At 52.9% G+C, this 20235-nt stretch overlaps 6 protein-coding genes across 6 annotated transcripts; 2 read left to right on the top strand and 4 right to left on the bottom strand.

Annotated features, from left to right (window-relative positions):
* Positions 1-861: 861 nt before the first annotated feature.
* On the bottom strand, positions 862-2614 carry PG994_007407 (uncharacterized protein; the record flags this gene model as incomplete). Its single annotated transcript, XM_066858816.1, has 2 exons — positions 862-1446; positions 1532-2614. The coding sequence occupies 2 exons, from the start codon at positions 2612-2614 to the stop codon at positions 862-864; spliced, it is 1668 nt and encodes a 555-aa protein (XP_066715758.1).
* An 865-nt stretch (positions 2615-3479) lies between these two features.
* On the top strand, positions 3480-4922 carry PG994_007406 (ABC1 domain-containing protein; the record flags this gene model as incomplete). Its single annotated transcript, XM_066858815.1, is given in 3 exon segments — positions 3480-3549; positions 3561-4015; positions 4092-4922. The coding sequence occupies 3 exon segments, from the start codon at positions 3480-3482 to the stop codon at positions 4920-4922; spliced, it is 1356 nt and encodes a 451-aa protein (XP_066715757.1).
* Positions 4923-5201: 279 nt separating this feature from the next.
* On the bottom strand, positions 5202-6286 carry PG994_007405 (ribonuclease P complex subunit Pop2; the record flags this gene model as incomplete). The annotated part of the gene is made up of 2 exons (XM_066858814.1): positions 5202-5381; positions 5429-6286. The coding sequence occupies 2 exons, from the start codon at positions 6284-6286 to the stop codon at positions 5202-5204; spliced, it is 1038 nt and encodes a 345-aa protein (XP_066715756.1).
* Positions 6287-7066: 780 nt separating this feature from the next.
* Positions 7067-7543, top strand: PG994_007404 (uncharacterized protein; the record flags this gene model as incomplete). The annotated part of the gene is made up of 2 exons (XM_066858813.1): positions 7067-7210; positions 7325-7543. The coding sequence occupies 2 exons, from the start codon at positions 7067-7069 to the stop codon at positions 7541-7543; spliced, it is 363 nt and encodes a 120-aa protein (XP_066715755.1).
* Positions 7544-8914: 1371 nt separating this feature from the next.
* Positions 8915-10059, bottom strand: PG994_007403 (uncharacterized protein; the record flags this gene model as incomplete). The annotated part of the gene is made up of 2 exons (XM_066858812.1): positions 8915-9945; positions 9996-10059. 2 exons carry the CDS (start codon positions 10057-10059, stop codon positions 8915-8917), a joined length of 1095 nt encoding a protein of 364 aa, XP_066715754.1.
* Positions 10060-13611: 3552 nt separating this feature from the next.
* PG994_007402 (uncharacterized protein) lies at positions 13612-16748 on the bottom strand (the record flags this gene model as incomplete). Its single annotated transcript, XM_066858811.1, has 7 exons — positions 13612-13882; positions 13946-14424; positions 14487-15040; positions 15098-15379; positions 15437-15793; positions 15850-16261; positions 16509-16748. The coding sequence occupies 7 exons, from the start codon at positions 16746-16748 to the stop codon at positions 13612-13614; spliced, it is 2595 nt and encodes an 864-aa protein (XP_066715753.1).
* Positions 16749-20235: the final 3487 nt, after the last annotated feature.

Raw genomic sequence — 20235 nt, 5'->3', positions numbered from 1 at the left:
TGTCGTAATTTCTGTCAAGTTTCGATGATTGAGTCTCGGGCATCAGGAGTTGAGGGTTCATGTCCTACGAATTGGTCCAGTATACTACGGTCGAACCCTACCTAGGCTGTACGTCCGTCCACTTTAGCTCACCAACCCACTACGGTTAAGCCCCTCACTTATTCAGCCCACATTCCCCCACCGTTACGGAGTACTGAGTACATAATAGTTGTTGCCCACCTTAGAATTTGACGAGCTTGCCATGTATGAATATCCAACCTGAGCATTTTCTCAGCGTGCTCACAGTCCTGGAACTCCTAGACTTGATATAATGTTGCATAAGCTCAATACAATCACAACACAACAAGGCAAGATGGCCGAGCGGTCTAAGGCGCTACGTTCAGGAACTGAGATCTTTCAGATCTTCTCCACATCGTAGTCAGGAAACTGGCGTGGGTTCGAATCCCACTCTTGTCATAACTTTAGCATGTCTGGACGATCAGTGTTTACTATTTACTGATTATTACTTTTATTCTTTTTGCTGCATCTGCATTATTCCCTCCGACCTTCACCCTCCATACTCTTTCTCGCAGAAGCTGCAGAAATGCGTTTGGGAATGGTGCGTCCTGCAATGATCAACCCATCTTCATCCTGCTTAGCCCATCACGCACCAGGGGAATGCGATGCGACTGCCGACTCATGATGTGCAGCAGACGACATACAATCCGCGCAGATGAAAGAAGTTCACGGACAAAAGTGTAAAGTTTGGAATCTGGAGTGAAAACATCACGTTTTATCTCTACAAAGTCTATATCTAAATCTCTCGAAATGGTAACAACTACAATGCATAAAATCACGCCGACGGCGGCCGCGAGTCCTTGACTACCGGTAACACGATCCTTTCATCTGAAGTCGACTCGGGGTCTTCTTCACATCCTCCATGCCGAACTCGTTGTTCAACTCTTCCCGGAGGCTCATCTCCTTTTCCACAAATGTGATCATGAACCCCAGTCCCGCGAAAGCGATGCCAACCAGCCAGCATGTGCGCAACGCCCCGGTGAAGACGCCAACCACTTCGCTCCGAAGGGACGGATCTTCAATGGTGCCGAGGAAAGCACCTGTAGCATGTTGATAGGTACGATCGCCCGTCAGGAAACTCGCGATCTTGGGGTCGCTAATCGTGGTCGCCAGACGTCGGCATTCGTTGTTGAAGATGGCAGAGGGAATCGCCACGACCCAGATGCACCCGAAATAACTAGCAAAGCTCCAGGTTTCAGTGGCGGTGGCGACGTGCTTCTCGTCCAGAGGGGCTTGGACTGCCGGCAAGAGGCACTCTGCTAACCCGCCTCCGCCGATGGCGAAAAGGAGCTGGTAGCAGACCCAAGCCACGACGCTCGAATCGACATCCAAGAGGCTGAAAAGGCCAAATGCGATGATGCTCGCTCCGAAGCCGACCAGATGAATGGGCTTGTAGCGTCCAATGGCCGAAAGCAGAATGCCACCAGCAAGCGCAAAAAAACAGACTGCCGGCGAAGCTTGGTAGAGTCGCAACCCCGGACTGCATCGGCGACTTGCCCAGTACCGCCTGGAAGTAGATCGGCAGGAAGTAGTAACAGAAATAGGTAATGACCGCGTGGATGAACGTAAGCAGGAGGGCCGAGGCCGACGTACGGTCGGAGACGATATCGCGGGGGAAGGACGGCTCGGGGCAGAATCGAGGCGTCCACTCGAAAGCTGTGAACAGAAGGACGCCGAACAGACCGAGGGCCAGGGGCACAGCTACGTGGTAAGTGCTCCAGCTATACAGTGTTCCTCCCCATGTTGTAGCGATCAGAACAGAGACGATAGCGGCAATGAAGATGGCATTGCCCGAGAAGTCGATGCGCCGCAAGCGATGTGCCACGCTCAGGCTTCGCTCGTACTTGACATTGAGGAAGAAGAAGAGAGCCACAAACGAAGCCCCGCCGATGGGTACGTTGATATAGAAGCACCACCTCCAGGACGAGTGCTCCGTAATGAGACCGCCCAGGAAGGAGCCCGCAGTCGCGCCCACGGTGGCGCCCAGCCCCACGAAAGCCATGTACTTGCCGCGCTCGCGCAGGGCGACGAGGTCGGTGAGGACGGTCTCGATCAGCAAGTTGATGCCGCCGCCGCCGAGCCCCTGCAGAGCGCGGGCGGCGACGAGCATGCGCATCGAGCTGGCGCCGCCGCAGAGGCCGCTGCCGAGGGTGAAGAGGAGGACGGCGCCGAGCAGCAGGCTGCGGCGGCCGAAGACGTTGCTGGCCTGGGCGAAGAGCGGCAGGACGGCGACCTGGGCGAGCAGGAAGGCGTTGGGGATCCAGACGTAGGCGTCGGTGATGGTCGGCAGCGCGCTTGTGATGATGGTGCTTTTGATGGCGGACATGAGGCTCGTGAAGGAGAGCGTGGCGATGATGGCCCAGAAGCGCCAGGTTTTCTTGGTCTTGACGGCCGGTGGAGGGGTCTGGTCTGCGGGGGTTGTCGGTGCCATGGCAGTCGTCTGCTGGCCGCTTTCTGGCCGGCCCAGTGCGTGGTCGGGGTGTGGTTGTTGGATGTGCTCCATAGAGCTGGTGGTAGTCGTCGTAGTGATAGTCGTGCCGTCTGTGTTTTCTGGCATATGGTTGGCTGTGAAGATGTCAAGTCAAGACTCCGGTTTGAGGTAGAATGGGATGAATCTGATGATCTTATACTATCCCCCAAAACAGGATGGTACCTTCCATTATAAATATTGAGAAAACATTTTCTCCTTTCCCGAGGAGTACGGGCAAGAGTATCGATTATACGGTATTTCCATTTTGGGCCTAGCGTAGATGAACCATAATGAGAAGTTGTGAGCTCAGGGTGTCGAGGAACTTGCAATTTCTCCTGTGGGATGGAAATTTTTATGCTTCAAGTGCTTTGCTCTAATCGGATACTCTCTCTCTCTCTCTTGGCTACGTATAATAGTATTTTCGATACAGGTAAACCAGTTCAATACCGGGGTCGAGTCACGGCCGCGATGGATATATCGAATGGGGCTGGCCGATACGTCCATCATCTAAACTCACTTTTCCATGTGTTAATATAATTCCCATCAATGGCTCTGACATGAGAGCTGTGTAGGTAGGTACATGTATGATTACCTACTGAACATGGCCTTGTAGCCCTACCGGAGCTTCAAAGTTCGACCGTTTGCAGCTGCTGTTTACTATCGCATACTTTTTAGCGGAAGATAAATCATGGTGGGGTTGCTAGCTATGCCATCTCTTTGTTTATACCTGCCATATTTGACGAATGAGATCCGGCAGACTACTCTTGACAGTGCAAAGCGTAAATCTTCAAGATTCTGTTTGAATACCAATCCCTTTGGGGTCTGACTTCCTCTTCAGCGATTCCCCTTTGCCCACCCCTAATTTGATGGACTCGACTGAGTCTTTCTGGCATGCGTGGGCCATAAGAACCTCCAAGAAGCAACTTTGGAGTTCATACCGATCCTCCAAAGAATGAAGACAGATAAGCAGCGAGGCCCGCCAAATCCAAACCCAGAGGCCTCGTGCGCAGCCGCCAAACAGCGTGATCTCGAGTGGTCTATCGAACTCACCGGCTCCCCCGGGATGCGGCCACCAACAGTTCGGACGATGAGTGGGACTGGGGCATTCCCCAACCGGCCTTCCCGCAGAGCCAGCAACAGCCCCAATCTGCTGCCGTAGAGGCAGGTGACGCCAAAATCCAAGATCACGTAGGCTACTTCAGCGATGTTCTAGGCAAGGCGACGCTGTCTCCGTTTCCGGACCGTATGCCGCATCTGTCGGTGGCCGGGTACCGCAAACTGTACGAGGAGAACTTCGGCAATCCGCAGAGTGCCCACTTCATCGTTCACCAGCACGATCATCCGGTGGCCGGGGTGCACTACGACCTTCGTCTCCAAATCAACGAGACTTCCAGTGCGTCGTGGGCCATCATGTATGGGCTGCCAGGTGACCCGAATAGCCAACGCCTGATGCGGAATGCTACGGAGACGCGGGTTCACTGTCTATGGGTGAGATGACATAACCTACCTTCTTCTCTACTCTCTCTCTCTCTCTCTATAAGCCCCCACTAACTCCGCAATACAGAATCATCTCATAGAGAAAGCCTCTTTCCACACAGGCTCGCTACTAATTTGGGACACGGGGACCTACACAGTGCTAGATCGGAAGAGCAAACACGCACCTGCAGAGGACCCCGACTCGCAGCAGACTGATTCATCAGAAGAATCTGACGCTATCAGGCCGACAGAGCAGGAAAAGCTTCATCGTGCTTTCCAGGATCGCAAGATCCGCATCCAAATCCACGGGACGAGACTGCCGCAGAACTACGTCCTGAACCTACGACTCACGACCCAGGAAGACGCAGCAGGGAAGGCCAAGGCCGAGCGGAAACCAACAACAAGACGTCGGCGACGGCGGCCAGCCGTCCGGGAAACGAAAGATCTCGTACCACCACCCATGACGAGCTCATCAGACAACGACAGCGACTCGTCGTCGCTGTCGCCAGATAACAACGGGGAGACTGGGCCCAGCAAGAGGAAACGGGGGCCACCGAAGACAGACGGGGACGAAGAAACTGTGCGGGAACCCGTCGAAGAGGCCAAGGCAGACATATCCGCCATGGAGAAAGAGCTGCGCGAGCTCGCGGATGAGACGGTGCGGCGGACGAACGCGTACATGGGGGCGACCAACACGATCAACAGCGTACACCAAAGGAAGTGGTTTCTGTCGCTTGACCGAGAGGCGTGCGGGTTCATCAAGAAGCGATGGCAGGGCCGGGTCGTATGGGAGTCGGATGAAACGGTGGGAGATGTTGACCAGAGGCAAATACATGAAGACGACGACATGATGAGGACGCACAGGATGCGGTTTCCCCCTTCCACGTCAGAGGGTCTGAAGTGGAGAGGAGCGTGGTGACAGGACGGCAAGGGGCTGATGTCCTGAGAGATGAAGGGGTTGTTGGGTTTATTCCGAGGAAAGGCTGGAAGGCCGTTTTGAGGTGAATATACCCTTCTAGGAATGGACCCAGGACCGGATTGGACAATTGATCGATCAATACGCCCCGTTCATACGAGACAAATCAGGCATTCACGATGAATTCCACAAGATCGCAAGCGAAAACTCAAATGCAATTCAAGGGTATCTGCCAAACGCCAACCTCATAGGCCCATGAAAACAGCCGGTCTATGTGTATGTCTATGATTTATTCTCTTCAGGGGTTGTTGTGCCGCCATCCTCCATGGCGAGCTTCTTGAGCTTTTTGGCTTGCCTTTTGCTGATGGTACCGTCGGCAGGCGGTGCATTGCTATTCCCGCCGCCGCGACCTTCGTTCGCGCCGCCCTTCCTCTTCTTCCCGTTCCCACCAGCCGCCGCGGCCTTACCCTTCTGAGACTCGGCCGTCGTCGTCTCGATGCCCTCCATACTGTCGCCCCCTCCCCATTGTCCCGCGCCGCGACTTGCACAATGTCCACGACGCCCCGGTAGCCCCTCCGGTTGATGCCTTCGTTCACGACGACGCCCCGCGGGTTAACGCCCAGTCCCTCCATGCCCTTTTCGGCGGCCAGACCCCAGACAGCCAGCAGATTGACGACGTCGGCGGGGCCGCGCAGCTCGGTGACGCGCCGGGCCTCGGAGCTGACGACGATGCCCCGCCCGCGCGTCGCGCGCACCAGCTCCATCAGGTTGCCGATCCAGATGGCGCGCGTGCGGGGATCGCCCGCGCCCGCCCGCAGGGTCTGGCCGTAGCACACCTCGAAGCGCAGGCCGCGCGACACGGCGGCCATGCAGGGCTTGGGCCGGAAGTGGAAGGGGAACTTCTGCGTCAGGTCCAGCGAGATGAGCGAGGCCACCTCGATCTTGACCTCCTGGCACGCGTGCGAGAACTCCTTTTCGGTCGTCGGGCGCACCGCGACGATGTCGTAGAGCGTCGCGAGCTGCGGGATGCGGTGGACGCTGGCGGGGTCGCTCATGCAGACAGTGGCGCGGTGCAGGACGGTGGGGAGCGAGCGGTCGTCCCCGGTCTGGTTTTGATTTTGCTGTGCATTCTTGTCCTCCTTGTTGCCGCTGTCGTTGGTCGAAGCTGCTGATTTGGTGGTAGGCCGCGACTGCGATGTCTGCGAGGGGAACCGGGGGAGAGGGTTCTTGGGCTGCGGCGGGAAGATCTCGACGAGGTGGTTGAGAGCTACGGCATTGTAGCCGAGCGACGCACTGAACTTCAGGGTCTGTGTCAGTTCGGACTGGGTAGTCGATGGCGACCAGGCTATGTTGAGGTCGTAGAGCATTTTAGTATGGCTTGCTCAGGCCGAGTTGCCGACCTCTTCCTCTGGTAGGTTTGTTTTGTTTTTGTTTGTCGATCTTTCCAAATGTTCGATGTCGGACGGAAATATTTCAGAAAGTCGATTGGAGATTGTAATCGATAAGAGAGGCGTTAAGGCTAAGGGTGGGCCTGACTGACTCGGGAAAAGCTGGGGGAGAGAGGCACAGTGACTTCCCGCTCCTACTACTTACAGGTACATCAGCCTTATTGGTGCCTTTTAGGGCCAATTACAGCGGTATTGGCGATGTTTGCATGCTCTTGTCAGATTGCCATTTCTTTTCCAAATCGATGTCGATGTCATTAACTTGGAGGTCTGGAGTCGCCTCCGAGAAAGTATATGCTTGGCTTTCCAGCACAGCCCCGGTGGACGCGCATTGACTGACTGCAATTCATTCCTTTCCGCGCCGAGTAAACCGTGGAATCGCTTGGCGGTTAGTCCGGGTTGGTTTTGGACATTAATTGATAGATTGAATCTTCATCGTTCCATCGTTCCATCGGTCAACCACAATCCTCCATTTAATCTCCGGGCCCCCAGCATCATCACCCACTGAAGAAGCTGTACTACTAATTACATAGAAGAGTCCACCCGGCACCCCAAATTAGCTACCAAGCTGGTCTCACTGTCGCGTGCGACTAAGACCATCCTGCGCTTGTTTGTTCCTCAAGCTCGTCGACGGTATCGTCTCAATCAACTACCGAACACATTCAAAGCAGGGAACTGCTTCGCCGATACTACTACTCCATCATGTGTCTCATCTTCACGTGCGGCGAGCACACCTTCCGCAAGGAAATCGAAGGCTATGAGAGCGTCACCTGCCAGTGCCACAACTGCGGCAACTGGTCCGGGCATGTCATCAAGACGCACCCGTGGTTCACCTTCTGCTTCATCGTAAGTAGCATCTCCCCCATTGATGCGCGCGACTGGTAGCGGCGACAACAACAAAAACACAAGTCACGAGAGGCTTGACAATGACTAACCTATTCTGCTTGCGCAACTACATAGCCCGTCCTTCCGCTCTCCATCCACGGCTACCAAGATGTCACCTGCAACATCTGCAACTTTGCGCAACCGCTCGAGAACAGGCCCGACGTGCTGCAGATGAAGGGCGGCGGCCAGCCCGGCATACCGATGCAGAACGGCGGAGGAGGTCCGCCGCCGGGATGGGGCCAAGGGCCTCCTCCGCCGCCGGGGCAACAGCAGGAGCCCATGCGATACGGTTAACCTCCACGCTCTCTCCCGCTACGAAGCTAGGACCGACGACAGAGACGCCCCATATGGCTCATGTGAGGACAAGTGACGAAGATCTGGGTTATCGACTGTATACAAGTAAGGAAGCCACACAGGGTGAAAGAGTGCCGGCGACTGGATAGGTCGTCACATATCACCAAACGAGACCTCATGTTGAAAACGAGGGGCCGCATCTCACTCTAGGCCTCGGGGAGGTTTGTGGTATATAAGGCGTTGGGGGAAGCACATGGGCGTTGATTTTGGGGAGAGACCATTACCTCTATCAGTATTGATTTTCTGTATTATTCCCCCTTACATGGCTAAAGGCTATTATCATTTGTCTTGTCGAAACACTTCTTGTTCATATTTGATGAGCTCTCTCCATACGTCATTTCATGACTCTTCTTGCTGCGAGATGCTTGGATAAGCTCGCTCGCCGATTCGGAGTCCTAGGCGGTGATCCTTGAGAGGTCGTGAAACGTGTGAATGCGAGGAGGCAGCCAGTTCACAAACTGCTGGTCTTCTTCTTTCCGAGATCCGAGCAAAAAGAAAAGAAGAAAAGAAGGCGAATCTTCCAGCTGGTGTTTCTACCCTGAAACAAACTGAAACATCGAGCAGAAACTTATCCGTCCATCTCGTCGCCGCCGCCATGACCACCACGTCTATCTGAACAAGAGACCGGCACGAATTGCACTCCTTATGTCCGTGATTATCATCTCTCCCAATAATAAGATTTAGATGTACAGAGGGTTGGTCACTGCTCCCAAAACGAATAAGACGAATGATGATGTATTATCGATGCAACTTTGAGTTCAAGAAACGTGCCTTATATCCGGCACGAAATCTGGATCGCTGATGTATGGACACGGGGTCGCAGGCTGAGACGGGATGAAGAGCGTACAAGTCAAAAAGGTCTGTCGGTAGGACGATGATGATGATGCGACCGGACACAAACCACGTACACACGCAAAGAGAGAGAGAGCTAGGTCGACTAGAGTCTGGTATTATTGTCGGGACTATTTGAGCGTGATAGGCAAGCGAGAAGCGAAATTATGTACATTAAGCCAGCAAGCAGCTTGGCGGGGGAAGATTCGGTGCTGCGGAAGAGTAACTCGCTGGCTTGGTCGCGCGCGCGTTTGTAAAACCGCAGGGGAAGTGCAGTAGCAGTTAGTAGTAGTAGCAATTTGCCATCTTCGCAAGACCAATGGACATGTATAAGCCTGTCTACCCTGCACTAAAGTGCCGCTTCGCAGAAACAAACGAGAGAGAGGATGGATGAAAGAGTTTTTTTGAGCAGTCTTGTTTAGCATTCGGATTTTGGCTTTGCTCCGAACAGTGAAGATGATGCCCTTTTTTTCGTGCTGTCTAGTTTGATAGAACGAGCTTGAACGGCTCTGCGGAACTAGTGGTAGCAGCAGGAGCAGCAGCAGCCGCAGCGCCCAGAGCAGCCGGAGTCTTTTGCGCAGCGATAGCACCCAGGTTGAGGTTGCTGTTGAGGGTAAGTCCGCTAAGATTGATCGGCATGTTGTTAACCCCCTGGAGACCGGCCGGGTCCATTGTCGATACGACAGGTGCGGCGACCTGAGCTCCACCGCCAGCGACGGGCAAGACGAGCGACGAGGCCGCCTTGGCGGGTTGGGCTGTCGTTGGTGGTGGGCTCGGTGCGGCGGCCGTAGTGGTTGGTGGAGGCGGAGGCGGAGGCTGAGCGGCAGCGGGCGTAGTTTGCGCGGCCTTGGTCGAGGAAGTTTGAGCGGCCGAAGTTGACGTTGCTGCGGATGACGCCAAGGACGCAGCTGAGGACGAAGCCGACGTAGCAGCCGACGTAGCAGCCGAGGAGGCAGACGAAGATGCAGTAGTCGAGGCGGCAGGCGGCTGCTTGTTAGCGTTCGACGATGCGGCATCGGCGGCAGACGACGCGATAGCAGAAGCCTGAGACGCCGGAACGGGGTTTCCTTGAGTCGTTCCGCACGCAATCATCTGGACCATGGTAATCGTCTGGACCTGGGTCATGGTCATCATTTGCGTAACCGTTTTCGCGTCGGCGGCGGCGGTGATGGTGACGGTGACTGTCGCGGCCGCAGCAGGTTTCGTATCCTGTGCGGACCCGGAGGTGATGGTCTGAATCACCGTCTTGACTCCTCCGGCTGCTGCGTCTGTTCCGTTCTTCCCTGCCGCCTCGGTTGGTGCAGCGCCGACCGTGATCGTTTGCTTCATTGTCTTCGTGATCGTCTCCTGTTGGGCTCCCTTCTGCCCATTCAACTTCCCCAAGATGGCATCCAAAAGGCCTCCTCCCCTCCTCCTCCCTGTCCTCCCTGTGCTCCTGGTGATCCGAATGGCACCGGTACTCCTGGTATTCCTCCAAAATTCCGTGCACTGAAGTCGTTCTCCGTCTCGGCCTGTAGGTCTAGTCAGCGTCGATATCCCCGACGGGCAGATACGCAAATACAAACCTGTGCAAATGACAACAGACCCAGCGTGAAGATTACGGGGTAATAAGAATGGCCCTTCATGGTGAAAGTTCAATGTCGATCGGGTCGCCCCTTTGCGGCCCGATTCTCAACCACTTGGGCAGACAAGATCGATACTCGTCCCTATGCAAATGAGTGTCGGGTGAGATAGTACGGTAAACAGTCCAGCCGTCTAAAATTAAGGGATCAACCCGTTACAAGAAGTGAAGGTATATGGCGAATCCGTTGAAGTTGAAGGATGACCTCAAGATTACGGTGGGAGAGAGAGAAGGTCTCGAGTCGCAAACCGGTGGGAAGATGAGATGGCCAAGCCAGCTAGCTATAATGCAAAGGAGTGACGGATTCTGTACCAGATCTCCACGTCAACTGTCGGTACTATTACAGTAGCATCGAGGATATAAGGCCGAAGCACCGATCAAAGAACGTGCATCTCTTCGAGAAGAAACATGGGACCGCAAAAAAAATAAGTCGTGAAGAAAGTGTGTATGAGCAGAAAAGGGAAGCAATGGGACTAGTAGACGGGAAGGAGAGACAACGGACTGTATGCAGGCCCAGCAGGAGAATTAGGAAACGTGTAGGAAGCGCCATGCATGGTCGCATTTGCACCAGGAGAACACGGCAAACGGGCGTCGTTTCGACTAGGATTGCAGCATCGCGATAGGTTGCAGTGTTGCACCGCGGTGGGCTTCACGCACTTTGACAGCCGAGCTCTGCAAAGTGGGCGGCCTTGACCGTCAGGGGTGGCAGGGATTGACAGGGACGGAGAGCCCACACCCTTTCCCATGCGGCTCTGACAGCAGCCCAACCAGAGTCTGCTAGATCGCCGGGAATCGCAAGCTAGGGCATTGGCAGGGGTCAGAGGCCGGTGATGAGACAGGCCCCTGACGGAGCGTGTTTGAGGTTCAGGCCCTCCTCTTGCGAGACGTCGAACCACTAATCAATCGACAAGCGCTTCGGGAGCAAAAGCGGCTGAAGTTCAACAAGAGACTGCTGGTGCCTTCTTGGCTCGTCGAGGATGAAGCAGCATTCTAGGAGATAGGCGACGGCCTAGCTAGCTACAGCTTACCTGGAGTCGAGCTGAACTGTCTTGAGCTTATTAATTGGAGGCAGTTCGGCATGGTTCGTCCTTGACTCGCCTTCATCCAGCTGATTAATTGAGTGACGGATTGATTTGGAAGTTGCAGCGGGTGCGTATCAATCGGGATAAAACCAAGCCATGGACGAAGGAGTCTGGTACCTAAGTAGTATTGGCTTGTGTTGAGCAAGGCCCCAATTCCGTCTTTTCCTCCTCGCATCGTACCATGGTGGAGTGTGTGGTTAATGAAGCCCAGAGATGCCGCTCCATCAAAGACCGTTTCAAGGACCCATGGAAAGAGAGACCTCTTCAGTGTCTTCACATCGTACGAAAACGCACGTATCGCGAAGCGCTTGTCGGCGAAGCGAAAACGGAATCGCCCAGCAGCCCAGTGCTCCCGATTGCATCACTTGTTGCATTAGACGAGACAAGGTAGCATGCCGCTGTGGAGTGGCTACCGGGCTGGGCGGTCTCTCAATCCCCGATCCCGTATCATGCAGACCTCAAAACCGTGGTAAAATACACGTGTCCTTCTTCCATTCTTATTGATTCTTACTAACGTTTTGCTGTGTATAATGTAAATCGAGGAGCGCGGGACTGGGGGTCTGAAGTGAAATGGCCTGTCCAATTAGCCCAAGTGCGCTGATCTACTATCTGTCATATATTAAAACAAAGGCCTGGTTCATCAATACTCCAGTCTTTGGTAGTATAGTGGTCAGTATGCGAGCTTGTCATTTGATGCGATAGACACGAAACGCTCGAGACCGGGGTTCAATTCCCCGCCAGAGAGTCTACTGACAGTGTGGTACACCATGTTTTTTTTCGAGTAATCTTTTTCTCGCTTTTATACCTGGTATCTTGCGTCCCTCAGTATTTTTTATTCATATTTCTTGTAGTTTTAGCCGACGTCTCCTATTTGGATTTCTATGTCGCATGCTTTTTTCTATGTCAGTTCTGCTCCCTTGTTTCCCTTCTTCTTTTTCCCTCTTCGGATCTTAATATGCTTTCCGAATCTGTACCTGATATACAGTTGTTCTGTTCCTGTGAATAAACACTTACAAATCGGGTACATTAAATAGTCATTTCAGCGCAATGCGATACAACCCTGCCAGATCTCCACACATCGATGTAAATCATGCAATGACACACGGCCAAGTCCGGCAACTTTTTGGAGGATGAGGGAGATCGAGCATCTAGATGAGAAAGGGATACTGGACTGTAGGGCTGAGACTGCATACCTGAGGAGCGGACGTCGGTAGGTATCTACATAAACGTAGAAACAAAGCTCTCCAATAATCGTGAGTAGGTCGGGTGTGTTTTTGTGAATCAAAGCCGAAGAGGACGATCTTGAGAAACGATACGGTCCTCTGCTATGTTTTACTCGTCTATATCAAGGCCGTACTTCTCTGTAATCTGCGCCAGGTGAAGTAATCACAAGAAAAGGCAAACGCTTACTCCGTACTCAGAAGCGGTTTAGGGATTTCCTTGGCACACCCAAGCCCTTCTACCAAGCCCTACCAAGTCCTAAGAATGTCAGAGACCGGACGCATCAAACCAGAGTCTCCAGGTAGATCATTCGCCAAGTATACGATCCGCAATATCTTCACAAGCATGGAGCCAAACAGAAGACATGTAGAGGGGTATAAATGGTTTGGCTGTATGTAGATACAACATAGCCTAGTTCCCCGAAATAATCTTCTCCCAGAAGCATGCCCAATTCTCTTCTCCCATCTAGCATCTAGAACCGCCTTTTTGCAAACAGCACATGCCGAATCAGCGTCATGTGGCAGACCCATACACTGCGTATACCCAGTATACACAGTGAACCCCCCCCCCCTTTTTTTTTTTTTCGTCAGTTCGTACGAGTCGTGTGTATGTATGTATGAACATATATGCGTGAGAGTGAAGTATATGTATGTATATAGAGTTGAAGCCACATCTCCCTTCGTGTGGCTATAGCTTCTTTGTGCCCGCAAAACCAGATATAATGCATGTTTCTTCAAAACCTCCAACGCCAGACTAGAACGACGAAAAAAGAACAAGAATTGGAGCAGCCTCTTCCCGAACCCACTCCCGCCCCGCGCTCCCCCGGCCTCTTGTTAAACCCAAGAAAATCCCCATCTTTGCCAGAAATGCCAACCAAGCAAGACCTTGGCTTTTCCCACCAAACTACCTTCACCGTTCCCTGCAATTTTATGTAACCGCTCATTATTTGGATACATATGGTGTCGTGGTCTTCATGCGATAAGGTTCATTCGTTGCCCCTCCCAAACTGGTGCTTCCAAATCGCTTGTTGTACATCTGAGAAAAAGCAAAACATGTCGAGGCTATATACGACGGCCTTAGGTGCGGGTTGAGTTGTAAGACTGTGCCTCCATGGGCGTTATTCGAAAAGACAAACCGGTGCAAGTGTCGTAACTGTCGTGTCGTAGTCAGGATCATATCGAGGGGTTGGACGAGTCGACTTTCCGCTCGTGAGTCCAGGGTAGTGAAAATCCACTGTGTGGCCAAGGGGCGGTTTAAGCGTCGTAGTGTCTCTTCATGCCACCTTCGTAGACGCTAGCAACAGACTGCTGCCACATGGCCGGGGTGACAAAAGTCTGGACGGGGGCGGCCGAGTATTGCTGGGGTGGCATACTGTGTGGCCCGGCCGACATGGGCGTCGCAGGATTGGCCTGGATATTCGGGATTTCGGGAGCACCTGATGGGGGAATACTTAGAGAATTGCTTTGCGGGGACACTGAGGTCTGATTTTGAGCTGGCTGCGTACCAAATGTGGAGTTCCATTGACTGTAGGGATAATTGTTAGTCTCTGGGAGCATTGACAACTCTCCTAAAGGGGGTATAACTTACTCGAAGATTCGTGAAGGGTTCCATGTCGGAGCCTCGGTCATCGGGATCCCGTGCGAGGGCGCCTGCGATGTTTGGCCGTTGGCCATCATAACGAGTGACTGTGCAGGAGAGTCGCTTTTAGGGCCCGCGGATACAGGAGGTGTTATAGGATGGTTGATGTAACTGACTTGCGCTTGTGATGCTGGAAGGCTGCTCATTCCTTGGTCTAACGGGCTTGTCCTGATCATTGGCGGCTTGAAAGAACTGGCCCGGGGCGGAGTCGATTGGTGGCTCATCGATGGACTGCCGTAAGGGAAGCTTGGTTTTAGTACGAATGGCTTACGTGTGTCGGCAGAGAAGGCCTCTCGGACCGCCTCGATCTGCTTGACCATCTCGGGGATCGGCCAAGACCCCATGGTCTTCTCCATGATGCGCATATGGCGAGTAAAGTAATCCCTTGCGTCGGTGCTGAATTCTGGATCCGGCGAGGTCAAAGCCACCTATATGAAGATTGGTTAGCTGGGTCTTACACTGCAGAGAACAAGAACAGATGAGTACGCACGAGGTAGATAGGAATGCAGGTAAGGATGGCGTAGATGGTAAAACTGATGCCCCTCTGCATGCACTGTAGCCCACTCAGGCCGTAAGACTGCAGCATAGCTTCCTCTATCCGACAAAGCAGTTTTGCGGAATTATACGAGAGCAGCATGTGGTTCTTCCATTGCCCGTCCGAGCCCATGGGGTCCAGGAATGTCAGCTGGGGCCGGTGAAGCATGAGCACGCTAAGATAGTAATATGAGTGCAGGTTGCCGATAAAATGCGAGGGTATCCACGGAGGCGAGCCATCCGGAGGAAACGTGATTGCAAGATCAGCTGGGAGGTCCGCTAGCCATGCATTTGTTACCGGGTTCAGCTGAATAAACTCGGGATCAAGACCCCAATCCTTTCTTCTCTTTATCTTCCTGTAGACGGTGTTCATTTGTCGGACGTTGCGGACGCAGCGTGCAAAGTAGGTGAAATTTCGCGTGACATGGTACTCGGCACCATCACCTCCAGGAATATGTCGCGGGATACTGAAGTCCACCGTGTCGGGGTACACCGTAAGATCGTCACGGCCTGCGCAAATTATCAGAACCTATTGAACACACGCCGGCGAGAGCTAGGCTATCTTACCTTGAGAGCTGCCTATCATCAATTCGCAGATGAAGACAGTCTGCCAAATACGAGTTTTCGTGACGCATTCTGCCGGTGTTTCATCACAGTGTCTTCCTGCTTGATGGTCCTCATAATGCTCGTCGAGACCCAAATCTTTGGCCATAGTAATGCAGTTGACTATGGACACCCAGGATCGGTAATAATACCCCCGCTTCGGTTGGGCTTCACGGGCTTTGAGGATAATCAGGAGAGCCTGTAGGGTGCTGAGTCGCGGTACGTCCATGAACGAATCGGCGTGTTCTATACTTGATTAGTCTCAAGAGGTCAACCGAGAGCTTCCCCTTTGGCGCAACTTACTTGAAGCTAGCGCAATCCACTGTTGACCTTGGGCTGGCTCATCAGCCAAGCGGCCCGCCACAGCAAAGATCGCCTCCAGTACAAGAGGGGAGATGGACTGCCTGTCCGTATGCCATTGCTGCATAAGTTGCGATTTGTTGAGCACAGGCACATAAGGATGGACGTTGGCGAAATACAAGTCGAAGTAGTGCAGAATCGTCTCCTCGTCCGGCATCAACTCTGGCGGGATCCGGATCTTGGAGCCTGGTACAGAGGTCATCGATGGCAGCGCCTCGCTGAAGTCGTCTGGTTCGTCCTCTACAACCGGCTCTTCTTCCCTCAGGTTCTTGATGGACTTTTTTATGTTGAGGTACGGAGCTTCCCAGAAATCAGTATCCATGCTAACTCAATCTGCCGATTTGGCGTATACTTACCGGTGCCCCTGGCATCCATCTTAAGCGAACCGAGAAGATCCGCTAGGTCAGACTGCGCATACTGATCTTGGGTGGTATACGATTCTGGCGACGGTTCAGAGTGAGGACCTGCATGGTGCTGCATCGGAGGTGTCGGGAAGACGCTGGATGGTGCATACGACTGGTCCATGACGCCAGTGCCAGGCGTCATTGTAGTATAATGCATGCCAGGCTGGGCAGCCGAATGGGTGCCGTATGGTACCGACTGATACACATCCTGCGCCTCGGCGTAAGGTGCTTGGCCGCTATACATGGCGACCTTGGGTTGACCTCCCATCATGGGTTGCTGTTGCATGGGCATTTGCTGTCTGAAGCCTTGGTCGTAGTCGGTAGGCGATTGCTCGTAGGCCTGTGAGTCCGGCCCTCCCTCATACTGTCCATTGGCCGCACGCAGTGTAGCTTGAGGCGGATGCAAGCAGAGCAAGGCCATGTATTTGTGGTTGCTGCATCGCATTTGATCTTCCTTCTGCGGCACCCCTCACATGCCCTTCATGCAACGTATTAGTAAAAACACCAAGCATTGCTGCATATTCATGATCCGCTATGTATCATACCTCATTACTACGTAAACCGTGTCAGTAAACAATGGTCACATTCAATGGGACGACATGAGCTCTCACCTTTAAGCCGTTTGTGGCGGTTGTGCTCATCGACGAAAACATAATCTGCGACACCCATGTTAGATATGATGACGTCCACAGGCTGGGAGCCTGAAGGGGAGGGACGGAGTGAAGCGCACTCTTTTGTGTTTCGCGTGGCTGTTGGTAGTTCTGCGGCGCAAAAGAGAATTGACCCAGATGCGAGTTCTGAGGCAGAAGCCGCCGAACCGAGGGGTCATTTGACATGGCTCCTTCGTTCATCTTGGATAGACTGGTTGCTCCTCGTTGCTAAGACTGAAAGGTGAACAGGTGCATGCAAAGCCGTGCGTGCAATGTGTCGTTATAGCAGTAGCGAGAGTCGTAGCGACAGTAGTGGTGATAAGAATGGCGTTGTCGCAAAGTCGTGGGCCAGTTGATGCTGAGCCGTTGTCATTGACGAATAGAGTTGTGTAACGATCGTGGTGGTGGTGGTGGCGGCGGCGGCGGCATATGCCACGGCAGTTCGAAAGTCAATTCCAGGGAGCAGGGTCGCTTCGCAAGCCACAATATCCAACGTTTTCCTCTCCTTATAAGCAAGCTGCCAGCCAAAAAGTGCAGGTAAAGGTTAAGAGAGACGTTGAAAGACCAGAAACAGCTGGATCTTTACCTTATCGGTAGTGGGAAAAGCCGACGCCCAGTGGCAGTGAGGGGATAGCGGTCCCTTATTATGAACTGGTCCGAAGAATGGGGATGGCGCCAACCGACGAAGGGGGAGACTGGCAGGGTTGGCCCAGCTTGTAAACCCCCCAGTATAGCAGGTATGGATTCGGTTTGGATGGCGGCGAGGCTCCAGTCGTGTGGAGCGATCGACCAGGTTCTTTCTCTGATTCTGAGCAGAAAATAGGCTAGCCTAAAGCTGAGGAGCATGAAGGGACGGATCGGATGGCTAGGCAGGTATTTGGCACCGACTGGGCTGCTAGGTCTGTCCGTCCGTCAGTCTTGTCGTCTGCGGTCTTGTTGTTGTTTCTGTCTCGGTCTCTCGCTATTACCTTCCTCTCGTTCGTGTCTCTTCAAGCCCAAAAAGGTCGCTCGTACAGAGGGTTCAAGTGGAAGTGATATCAGTCGTAAATATATATGCAGGTATGCATGTAGCCGACGGATATGGCAGGGTGCGTTTGGTGTCTTATGGGATGGGATGGAAAACCAACACCTAATATGCAAAGGCAAGGTTAAAAAAAAGCCTGAAGTTGCGTGGTATTGCCAATCACACTGACCAAGGCTTGCATAGAAGAAGTAAAGAATGTTCGCTAGAGTCTTGCCTTCACGCCAGGCACCGCGTGATGACCCCGTCTACCGGTAAACGGCGGCACTGGCTAGGGGCAACCTAGTACTCCAGCAAGCGACAAAATGACTTAAGAGAGGCGCATCTATGCAAGAAACCACACGCGAGTATGCTGTGCTGTACTCTCGTAGCTCGCAAGGTGAGGATGATAATAACAGCAATAATACTACGACTACCATGTAAATATCAACGGTGCTGAGCCGTCCCTTTTAATATATGCTGTGTTATTGCTTCTCCTGCTCCTTGTTCCGGGAATTCGACATGGCACCGCGAAATCCTGTGAGATGCATGGCAATGTCATGTCTGCGACCCAGGGGGCTATGAGCGTGTGTGAGCCCGAGAGATGAGAGTCGAAGATTATCTTGTTGCAACCCTTGCAGCACTTGACACTGCAGAGCGCGTGCTGGGCATGAAAGCTGGTTATCTTCATAATAACTCTGATATAGAATGAAACGGTCTAGTTGGAGATCAGGGTTTGCGCAGCCAGTGGAATGTCCAGTCTCTCTTCATCTTTCTTTTGCTTCTTATGGGCGGCAGTGCAGCAGGTCCACGACAAGTGCAGTGTGGGGTGGGAGACCGTCATCTCAGCCCAGTCCAGCCCTGGCGATGATGACAGGAGACGTCGGAATGGGATGAATCAAAACAGGTACCTCGGAAGTACAAGCATCCTTTCCTCTTGCCCTCTCCTTCCTCTTCTTCAGGGGTTTACTGAGGTAGGGGTGGTAAGGGTAGGGGTTTAAGGGGCCTGGCACCTGGCCATGGACGTAAGAGGGTTGAGCCGCTGCTGATTGACAAGGGATAGATCAGAAAAAGGTATGTGTGCGGAGGCGGACCGACTCAAATCTGCTGCTGTGTGGCACTCGCAGGAGTCCGTCTGGACAAGAAAAGCCCCCTGATCAGTGTGGGTTCTGTGGGCTTCCAGCTGATTGAGCGATGCCTCTTGGCACACTGCATTAATTCAGGGATAATTACACTTCCGCAGTAATATATAGGCCTAATGAGCTGTGAATCCTGCTCGACGGGTACTGTAGACGTCGGTATATGCAAGGTGCGTGCCTCGGCATAGGAAGTATGTTATTATTAGCTTTGGGTTTCGTCAACTCGATCCAACAAGCATCCATCCATCAATGGCTTGTTTCCCTTGGGTAAGCCTTATGCACCACTTTACCTGTCGAGCATGGTCCGTCGACGTTGATGATCGTGCAGCGCATCAATCCGTGGGACATATAAAGAGACGTGGATTTGATAGATGTATGCCTGCAGGTAGGAAGTTGCAGTCGAGTCGAAGCCCCGCGCGTAAATCCAGGCCAAGCCGAGTCTGATTTGAGAGACATGCATTGATTGATACATGGCATGGCATGTACATGCATCAAATCGAACTGCCATCCCCAATCTTGGACGAACTTAGCCCCTGTCAGTCTCTGTCGTCTAGTCTGGTCCAACGACACTTGGATGGTGGACGGGTAAAAGCAAGTGTCAAACGATGGCGCTTGACTTGGGACGACCCCACAATGGCGTGTTGGGACCGTCCAATGTGTTGTTTGAAGATTTTCTAGTACTGCCTGCAAGCAGTGTAGCCTGTACTGTAGGTATGTGCTTTCAGCTACTGAGGGCCATTAACCTCCCTTGGGGCAAGTATCTGGTCTGCTTTTTTCTTTCTTTTTTTTACTTTTTTTTTACCGACGATTCCCCAAGCCAACCGGGCTCTTGGGTAATAGTGCACAGTGCTGTCATGGCTTCCGAGTAAATACAGTAATCCTCTAATCAAACACAGTGCCATGCACTTTCCCCGACCGCTGAAACGTTCGGATCCGTACCGCGGGCTAATAAACGAGGCGTCCTTCGGCTGGGTGTAGTCTAATGAGGTGTTCAATGCTGTACGCAGAGGCCGCGAGAATCGGATTTAGGTGTAGGTGGTTGAAGAAGAAACTACCTAGCAATTACGTGACGATCTGTCACTTTTGATGTTACTTTTGATCAGTCGGCTGGTGGTTTGTTATCTGACTCGAATGCAGATTTTACATACATGTACGTCAACGTCAACGGTAGGACTCTCATATGTATCAGGAGTTGACTTCAAAAACCACCCACGACTTGGTGTTCGGTAATCTACTGCATCGTGGGAGGCATGCTGATTATGACACTATAATCTCCCCTAGCCCGACACAGGCAGGTCCCTTTCCGTTGGTAATCCGAGTCGTGCTGCTGTCTCGCTTGGCACCGTTGACCTATGTATCCATCAACATCGAATTGTTGGTTCTGGACGAGACACTATCTAGGGGTAGATGGATTGTGCGGTGGGGCACTTACTTGTAGCATCTCGACCCCGTTCCCATACCAGACAGTCTATCTCATCCATCCGGCTTTTAAGCAGGAGGCTGGTTGGCATAGGGATTACAAATGAATGTGCAGCGGTACTTTTGCCCT

The sequence above is a fragment of the Apiospora phragmitis genome (genome assembly GCF_038363925.1).
Source record: "Apiospora phragmitis strain CBS 135458 chromosome Unknown utg000007l:1.0-2108841.0:1.0-2111359.0, whole genome shotgun sequence".
NCBI lineage: Eukaryota > Fungi > Ascomycota > Sordariomycetes > Amphisphaeriales > Apiosporaceae > Apiospora > Apiospora phragmitis.
The sequence above is the reverse complement of the archived record's forward strand: the minus strand, read 5'-3'. Positions and strand labels throughout refer to the sequence as shown.